The sequence below is a fragment of the Gadus chalcogrammus genome, chromosome 2 (genome assembly GCF_026213295.1).
Source record: "Gadus chalcogrammus isolate NIFS_2021 chromosome 2, NIFS_Gcha_1.0, whole genome shotgun sequence".
Lineage (NCBI taxonomy): Eukaryota > Metazoa > Chordata > Actinopteri > Gadiformes > Gadidae > Gadus > Gadus chalcogrammus.
In genome coordinates, this window is record NC_079413.1 from 9,790,621 (window position 1) to 9,800,620 (window position 10,000).

The following is a 10,000-nucleotide window of genomic DNA, read 5'->3' on the forward strand; positions in this document are numbered from 1 at the left end:
CACAACACACATATGCAAGAGGGCACACAGGCACATATATAATACATCCATCACAAGTGTGTGATTATATATGCACATTTGGAGAGTCTCTCGATCGAAAACCATTATACCCTGACATAGGGTATATGAATGGTTTACATTGGAAATATACAGAGGCACACATACATTATCATCAAGTCTCTTTGGATCACACCTTGTCTCACAGCTCTTGTCATAGCAACTTTGTATTTTGCATCCCTTTGTGTATTTAAAGGCATTCATACAATGCCTTTAAATAGAAAAGCATAAATATTCAAGCAGAAGACAAATGGAGTCTCATTTGTCTCGGATGGAAGAAATCCAGCTCCGATTTCTTAAACTCTGTTCTGTACATAACAATAATAGACATGTCTCATCCCTGTCAAACATCTTACCTGTAGGTTAGTCAACATTATACCGGAGTGATCAAATCACATTGTGAAACATTTAGGCATTTCCCTGATCAAAGGGAAGTGGTTTGGTCACCACTGTTAAATTAGTGATTTTGGAGGTGAATATTACGACATCTAGATGTGACATGTAAATTATTATTTGATTATTAAATGGTAAAAAAATGTACTGCATTTTTTAAACAGAGAAATGTCACCCGATCTTTCGTTTTATCACAAAATGGTTTCCTCATCAAGTTACCCAAACTACAGCTATCTTCTTGGCTCAAACCATGTTTGTTCACTGATCGTGTAGGCTTGAAGGCCCTACTCCACAAGTTTCTCTCTCTAATACCAAGCCAACACATCTTCCATGTGGGTGGTGTCGTGGTTCAACAGCAAAAGGATATTTATCCATGACCATTATCCATTCTCAGGCACTTTGTCCTCTTAGGCGTCTCAAAATAAGTTAGAGCATTCGGTTTGTGGCCGCATGCTTACGATGCACACACAATAATTCACACATGCCATGACAAACACACACACACACACACACACAAATACACATACACACACCCCATTACAAATGTGCGACACGCAAATTAAAGCACACACTCACACATACATACACACAAATACAAACAAACATAAATCCACACACGAACACACACACACACACACAAACTCTCTCTCACTCTCGCTCTCTCTCTCTCTCTCTCTCTCTCTCTCTCTCTCTCTCTCTCTCTCTCTCTCTCTCTCTCTCTCTCTCTCTCTCTCTCTCTCTCTCTCTCTAGGGTGAGTGAGGAAAGGGAACAGGTGAGGTGAAAAGGTTTGACCAACACAGTGGAATTGGGTGTAGGAGGACGTGACAGAGCACAGAGGGACGAGACCACAACACAAACAAACAATTGAGGTAAACACAGTCTGAGCCCGAAAGAAGAGTTTGGTAGTGTGTGTGTGTGTGTGTGTGTGTGTGTGTGTGTGTGTGTGTGTGTGTGTGTGTGTGTGTGTGTGTGTGTTTGTGCGTGTGTGTGTGTGTGTGTGTGTGTGTGTGTGTCTGTCTGTCTGTGTGTGCATTTGGACAAAAAAAAAAAACACCAGGGTAGTCCTGGTCAGTGGAATAAAAAGAGGATTTTGATCAACCGTGAAAAAAAGAGACAAAAAGAAACAAGAGAGGAGAGGTGGGTAGGAAAGAAGGGGTGAAAAAAACACAAACAAACAGACAAACCAACCAACAAGAAAGCCATGGACTGATAAGCCAGCACAACTAAGATGGAAGATAGTGTCTCTGAAAGATCTTACCGTTATGGTTGTAACTGCTGGGAGCAGTGAACAATCTTTGCGGTAGCCGTGCTTATAGGTCTCTACTACCGTGCGTACTATGTCTACACTGACTTACTACAGGGCTTTTCCCTTTTCTTTTCATCTTAATATATAAAGCGGTATACTTTTCCCACATCAATGGGTATCCCCAATACACTCTATTTCAGGTTTTACTCTGGGAATAGCAAGCGACTACACTGCAGTACTCCCCTCAGAACCCCGCTTTTCAATGCTGTTCAGAGTGAAAATCAGGTTGTAAAGAACTACCCTCTCATGGAAATCCATCGCTGTTCTTGTTTTTCTATTTATTGTGCCCTGCCGGAGTCTTGGATTTCTGTGAGGGGTTATCACCCAATTAAACAATAAATGCCGCCTGTAAAGACTAACATTCAAATCTCCACTTTTATAAAAGTGCTTATGTTAATTACCCTGGCATAATAGCTTACTCATTACACCCATTGTAATCCTCTCATTATAATCTTAGCAATTCAACTCCTCCTCTAACTGCTTGACTCCAGCTGTCATAAAGACACCAACTGAACAAAAAAATTAAATAATACATAAAACATATACTGTATGATTAACACATAAAATACATAAATAAGGCTCTATCATGGAAAACTTTAATGGATGCCTTCTGATTAAAACCAGAAATGTAATCAACATTAGATTTGTCACATAGCCAATTAGAGTGTGTTTACTTTCTCGTGTAGGTCTATGAAAAATATCCCATGAAAGCATCCCTTGAAGCTTAATAATAATAATAATAATAATAATGAAAAAGTGGGCGTGTACCTGGGGTGGTGGGTGTGTCTCCCAGTGGGGTTGTCGCGGGCGACCTGTGATAGCCAAAGGATGTGAAAAGTGGTAGCAGTGGCTGATGGGAATGTGGTGGTGGAGGAGGAGGTGGCGGAGGCAGGATATGGATCTGATGGAACGTGGCATCGTTGCCGTTGACTACCGGGTTGGCAGGGGCAACCGTCGCCGGGGGAACCAGTGGTATCTTTTGAAACTGTTGAGTGCAAATGACTGTGCTGGCCAGACCTAGATAAACACCAGCCACCAACAACAACAACAACAACAACATACACACACACACACACACACACACACACACACACACACACACACACACACACACACACACACACACACACACACACACACACACACACACACACACACACACACACACACACACATACACACACACAAACAAACACAAACGCACCCCAATCGACGCCGACAACAGCCAGCCGGCAGAGGCACAATCAAACAACCGACAACCAACAACAACAACGACAAAACAATAACACATAAGAGAAGGGAAAACAAAAAAAGAAAAAAATTACAAACTAATGCTAAAGGTTACAGGTAAAAAAACAAATGGTATATAAAATCATAAAGATATGGTGAGAAGAAGGTATAGAGTGAGTTAGAGCTCTCAGTTATGGAATGTGTTAGTTGGAAAGCCAGAGTGAATGATGAAACAGGTTGGGAAATGGATAATGAAGAAGGGATTGGAGAGATAAAGTGGTGATTATCTATGCTAATGTATTCTATTCTACTTTACTTCAATCAACTCTACTCTACTCTACTCAGATTTTCGAGGAAGATTACAATGCAGGCTCTAAATGTGTTTAAACGTACAGCCCATTTAATCTATGACGTGCAATGGTTACACATGCTATCGGAACATACTTTGTATTATTAGTATTAGTTTTAGTATAACAGCAGTCCAGGTAGTCTGACTTCCCTGCCAATTGCAATTCAAGTGATTTTCTTTTTAGTGTCGAATATATTCAAGTTGAACAAAGTGAGAACGAGTTAAGTTGCATTCCACAAGAGAAAGGGAGCACGTGAACGAAGGAGAAGCGAGGAAAAATAAAAATATGGAAATTATGATGGAATCACATCTTTAGCCGTTGGCAACAAATTAACAAGCAGACACGGACAGACTGACAGACACACTGATATGCACACACAGAGATACATCCCTGCAATGTAAACAGATAAAGGTGTGTCTTTGTGGCTATGGAGCGTATGACGATAGTGAATGGATCTGTGAATGGAAGAATTCATTTCCAATTCCCTCACTAAATGGAACAGAAACCAACCATCTTTATTTATATGCACAATGTCATCCTTTCAAGTCCAGGATTATATGGATGTATCTGGATGGAACCCAAATGCTCTGATATGTGTTGATGCATGACATCACTCGTTCCGACATGACATCACTTCCTTGTCGGTGGTTGGTTGGTAATTAAAACCAGGCTGCCCCTCTCCCTGAAAGGGAGCTGAGATCAAATGTGAGTAGACGCTATATACTTGAAAACCCTCTTGCAGATGGAGCATGTGCCTTGCTCGAAGGCACCAAGGGTGATACATTATCAAGAACCAACAGTATTATCATCAATATGATGTCATTTGGTATTTTCCTTATTGGAATATAACAGAAAATAATTAATGTTGGATTCTACGGCCTCTAGTCACTAATTGGTTTCCAGATCCACGTTCCCTTTACCCTCTTTAGTTTTATTTATTTTGTGCAGAGATATGATCAACATGAAAACCAAAACAAATTCATATCGAGGTTGTGGATCAGAAAAGTCGTGCTTATTGCTTTTGTCCCCGTGGACCAGCTGCAGTGTTGATAAGTATTAGCTGTTAGTGCAAGAACAGGGGTTCGTTTTCTCTTTGTGCACCCAGTTCCCAATTTTTTTCCAATGGTCAACAAAATAAACATGTCGTCAGAAACAGATGCCTTCTTCACAGTGACTCTCCTGTAGATCTGTCTCTCTTTGTTCAAAATATTCCAGATGGCACATAAACGTGCAGCAACATAATGATGCAACCAGGCACACCGTAGACAACGAGCCACCCACACACACACACACACACACACACACACACAAACACAAACACACACGCACAAGAGTTAAGAGGTGCGCACCCGCGCACACTGGCATCGGCGTCCTCGCACAAACATATACACACACAGACTAACACACACACACACACACACACACACACACACCTGTCCTCTTGCTGATGACCTCCACCATGGTGGACGGGAAGTAGCCCACGCGGTCGTTTCCTGTTCGGTTGTCATGGATACAGCCCTTCCAGCGGCCGTCCGCATGTTGCTCCAGAACCTGCATGCCAAACAGAGCAAAAAAAACGGTTGGCGCCCTCTTGTTATACAAGCTTTAAATAAAACAGCGTTAAACTCCAACCTCTGCTATTGCTTGACTGCGTCAGCCAAACATATCTTGCAATCTTGATTTAACATACTAAACGTCGCCTGCAGAATGTGTCTCTTTATAGGCCTTCTTTTAGAGACAATTTTTATGACTTGGTTACAAAGGAGGTAAATGAGGTGAGGACTTAATGAGATCCATAGAGTATTGAGTAGATGAATCACATTTAATTAAATATTGTCCTGTGCTTGTTATTTCTGTTTTAAGTGTTACATAAAAATACTAAAGCCTGAAGGACACAACATCTCTGACAGGCATTCCTTTTAATAATAGCCTGCTCAAACGCTCATTAATATTCATTAGCAGTGGGTTGACGGTACATTTGTTGCAGTAGTGTAGTCGAAGAATATATATATTCTGCTGCCAAGAATAAAGATTATTAATACCATGACCTCTTGCAAAAGTAACAGTGCTTGCTGTTCGCTCTATAGAAATTCCCATCTTAAGAGACCACAAGACGATGTTTTGCGGGTTCGATTGAATTCCCTGAATATATGGTTAATAATTGGTCTATCTATGGGATTTCTGATGGTTCAATTGAAATGGCTGGGTAGGGCTTTTTTCGGGATGTATTAGCTAAGCTAACAAGCCGTATTTGCCAGCTATTTATGTAGGCTAGCTTGTCAGTAAAATTGCATTGAGTTCATGAGCATATTAAAATGTGTATTAGAAAGTAAATAATATATGTTAAAGCCACGTATGGCAGTTTAGTGTAGAAGCATGTTTTGCTTGATTTGTAGAAATTGTCTGCACATCCTGACAGCAATGAATAAATCAAATCTTCTGACAAAATAAAGAAAAATTGGTATCTGTGGCTGTTGCACGCTTTAAAAGGTCCCATGGCATGAAAAATTCACTTCATGAGGTTTTCTAACATTAATATGAGTTCCCCTAGCCTGCCTTTGTCCCCCAGTAAAATATGGAGTTAGGTGTAAAACAAGCTCTAGGTATCCTGCTCTGCCTTTGAAAAAACAGAGCTCAGACGCGAATTTTCAGCAACAGAGGCGGCAGGTGACGGGGCAGCGGGGCTCTGGCGGGAGACCATCGACGTCAAGAATCGCGGTAAACAATCCCTTTCTCCTCCATTTCGCAGTTCTGCCCGCTGCCCGCTGCCCTCTACCAAGGCACCACCGCCATGAGGAACCACGCCCGCTGCCGAGGCGGTGGTGCCGAGGCGATGTTGCAGAGACAGCAGGCAGCGGGGCTCCGGCGGGAGACAATCGCGGTCAACAATCCCTTTCTCCTCCATGTCGCGGTTCAGTCTACTTCAGATTGATTTGGAAGTGGAAGAACCAGAGACGTCAGAGAACCCGACGCAGTCGTTTGAGATTCATGATATCGTCTGGAGGTGCACACAGCTTTTGGGTGTGATAATATATATTATATGATATAGATATCTATGTATAATATGATATTAATTAGATACAGAGCTCCAGGACTCCTGCCGGAGCGCCCAGAGTGTTCGAGAATATTTACAGAACACGGCCAAAAGCTGTGTGCGCCTCGCCATTGCGATACATCCATGGTGAACACGAGAGCATGGTACCGTGGCCGCAAGCTGCCTAGGGCCACACCCCCACCCTGCACCTTGACCCGCCTCTAAAAAAACATCACGTTTGTGGATAGCTCATTGTGGGACTGGCTCGTAGTGGCTGTAATTCTGCACCGCTGAATTTCTTGAATGTCTTCAAGTACTGTATTAGGGGCTCACTAACAGCTATATAAAAGCATTCATAAAGTAGCATGACATGGGACCTTTAATGATTGTTCAATCATTTAATTTGGCCCAAATTAAATGATTGGATGGTCTACCTGTCTGTCTGTCTGCTTACCTGCTTACCTGCAGGCATTCTGGCCATCCACTCATTGAACATGGATGTCTTCCCCTAGCAATGAGCAAGCTAGTCATGTGTTTTTGACGGATTCAGTGGCTTCTGAGGGGGACCAGAAGTGAGGGGTGCGATGGCTTGTTTCTCCAAAATGCCTGCCCTAGCTCTAATCAACAACTGGGTGTTTTTCCATGAGCTACAAACAGCCACATAATCACTCTGGTGGCTCAGAAACGGCTTTGATTCATATTGAATTTGTTAACATGTGATGGTTTCGACATATTTTATGTCCGTCCGATTTAAGGACTATTGGACAATTTAGCTGTGATAGTTAATAATTATCAGGGAGTAAACATTAATATATCTCAGACATAGCTCAGGGTGTTGATGAAAGGCTTGTGCTCTTATTCCAGTCCCACAGTGTCATTACCGTGATGACGTCGCCGGCCTTGATGTTGAGGCTGGTCAGGTCGTAGTTGTTGCAGTAGTCCTTCACCGCCCGAACCTGAAGAGATGCTGACGCATCTAGGAGAGGGAGGGGGAGCGAGAGAGGGCGGGGGTGGAGAGAGAGAGAGAGGAGGAGAGGGAGGGAGGTGAGTTGGAGGGGGGGAGAGCGCGGGGGAGGGAGATGGTGAGGGAGAGAGAGAGAGAGAGAGAGAGAGAGAGAGAGAGAGAGAGAGAGAGAGAGAGAGAGAGAGAGAGAGAGAGAGAGAGAGAGAGAGAGAGAGAGAGAGAGAGGAGAGGGAGGGAAGAGAGAGTGGGAGGCAGTGGAAGAGACAAAGAGGCCGAAACAGAGAGACAGAGCGAGGGAGGGGGAGATAGCAGACCGGTTCAGACGAATAAACAACTTAAGCAGAGAGATTGGTAATAATGATCCATCCATCTGTCCATTCACCCATCACTCATCCGTCCATCCAACTAGCCACTACTCATCCATCCACCCATTCATCAATCTATCATCGCGTGTCAATGTCCTATCGTGTTTCCATTTCATTCAACCATCCAGCCATCCCTGTTACCACTATTCATCCATTCATCACACATCCATCCATCCATCCATCACCCATTTGTCCGGTCGTCCATCCGTCCACCCACCCATCCGCCCATCCATGGGTACAGTGCTACCTCTGAGCAGCTGTTTGATCTCTCTGCTGGCCTGTGTAGCAGTGAACTGGTAGACAATGTCCAAGGCAGTCTGGCTGTATGTGTTCCTCACTGCTGCGTTGATGCCGCTCTGTGCGGTCCAAAAAGATACACAGTCACTGCAGATACTTTAAGGGTCAATATACCTGGGATTTGGAAACATGTTTATGTAGGTTGTGGGACACAGTATGGCAGGATAGACTTTGGTAGTAAAGTAAATTAGGGTGGAATCAAACCCAATATCTACGGTCTACTTGTAGGCTTCCTTGACCAAGATGCCCTTACTCCTCCCTGATCCTTAATGATCTGCACGTGGAGTAATCGGAAGGATCAAGGAGTCTTAAGAATACTGTTCTTTTTAAGCAACTTCAGAATCTGTTAAGTAAAAAAGTTAGTTTTCAAATTTCCAGAGAAGATGAAGATATTCTTAATAGTATCATCTTTACATGATTAACTATTCAAGAGCTAGCTATCTTGGTCCATGGAACCCACGTCTGTGGCCAGCATAAGTGGTGTCACACTACCATAGACTATAGATTTTAGGAAACTGATCTTGTCCCTTCTGTGGTTGCGGGTAAATTAGGTGTTGCAGTTCCACTCACGTCCAGCAGGAGTCTCACTGCCTCCGTCTTTCCACAGAGTGCAGCTTCATGCAGCGCAGTGCCCGCCTTGGTTTGTCTGTTGATGTCAATCCCGGCCTGGATCAGCAGCCTGGAGGGGTGGGTGTGGATGGAGGTAAGACAGAGGAGAGGAGGAGAGAGGGAATTATAGTAGAGGAGGTAATATGAGAGGAAAGGAGAGAAGTGGATAGGAGATAAGCGGAGAACAGTGGAGAGGAAAGGAGAAGGGAGGAGTGGAGAGGAGAGGAGAAGACAAGACAAGACAGGCAAGACAGGACAGGAGAGGAGAGGGGAGGAGAAGAGAAGGAAGGGAAGTGGAAGAGAGGCGAGGAAGGGAAAGGATTTGACAAGAAGAGAGAGGAGCATATAGGAGGGGAGAGGATAGGATAGGAAGAGAGAGGAGAAGAGAGGAGGGGAGATTAGAGGGAAGGATATGGGGGTAGAAAGGAAGTGGATGAGACGATACAAGGGGAATGGAAAAGAGAGGAGGAGGAGGAGGAGGAGGAGGAGGAGGAGGAGGAGGAGGAGGAGGAGGAAAGGAGAGAGAGACAGACGGATGTAAATCAAAACAAAAAGGAGGTGGAGAGCGAGAGCAGAAGTGAAAGATTGAAAGCAGGATGAGAGAGAGAGAGAGAGAGAGAGAGAGAGAGAGAGAGAGAGAGAGAGAGAGAGAGAGAGAGAGAGAGAGAGAGAGAGAGAGAGGAATGGAACGTGAGATGATAAAGAGGGGAACGATTTTCCAAATGAAATGTTGGAGAGCAAGGGAGTGAGAGGGAGCAGAGCAGAGGTGTGACAGAGAGTGGGTGAGAGGGAAAAAGGTGATAAAAGAGGAGCGTGAAAAGGTGTAAAAGGAGAAAGAGGATCATGTTAAAGATGATGACGAAGTGGTGGTAAGAGGGGGTGCAGAACATAAATACTATGAACACAGGGATCCTTGGGTTATACTTTGTAAACTGCGAAATAGTGAAAATAAATTATTAGAAGCACTTCAGAACGCAAACATCAAATAATGATAAGTCAAGACTATTTTCTCAAACGGGATGTCAGGGGCCAACCGTTAAATGTGTGTGTGTGTGTGTGTGTGTGTGTGTGTGTGTGTGTGTGTGTGTGTGTGTGTGTGTGTGTGTGTGTGTGTGTGTGTGTGTGTGTGTGTGTGTGTGTGTGTGTGTGTGTGTGTGTGTGTGTGTGAGAGTGTGTGCGTGAGAGATGAGGAGAGTGTGTGCAAGTTTGTGTGTGTGTGCGTGTGTGTGTGGCCAGGTGTAACAGTGGACATTCATCATCAATGTCACCTGTAGAGGGCACTGACAGAGTCCCACCTAACCCCCCAACACAATCCATACACGCACAAACACCCGTATACAAACACACACTTACACACACACACACACACACACACACACACACACACACACACA

General features: G+C 43.9%; 1 protein-coding gene across 1 annotated transcript in view; it reads right to left on the minus strand.

The window, feature by feature from the left end:
* Nucleotides 1-10,000, minus strand: part of caskin1 (CASK interacting protein 1) — an 80,250-nt gene that overhangs the window by 20,862 nt on the left and 49,388 nt on the right. The window contains exons 7-11 of the mRNA XM_056609000.1: nt 8,568-8,676; nt 7,948-8,056; nt 7,253-7,347; nt 4,771-4,888; nt 2,526-2,774 (exon numbers count right to left, since the gene is read on the minus strand). Of these exons, the coding sequence (XP_056464975.1) occupies nt 2,526-2,774; nt 4,771-4,888; nt 7,253-7,347; nt 7,948-8,056; nt 8,568-8,676 (680 nt within the window). The remainder of the gene's footprint in view (nt 1-2,525; nt 2,775-4,770; nt 4,889-7,252; nt 7,348-7,947; nt 8,057-8,567; nt 8,677-10,000) is intronic.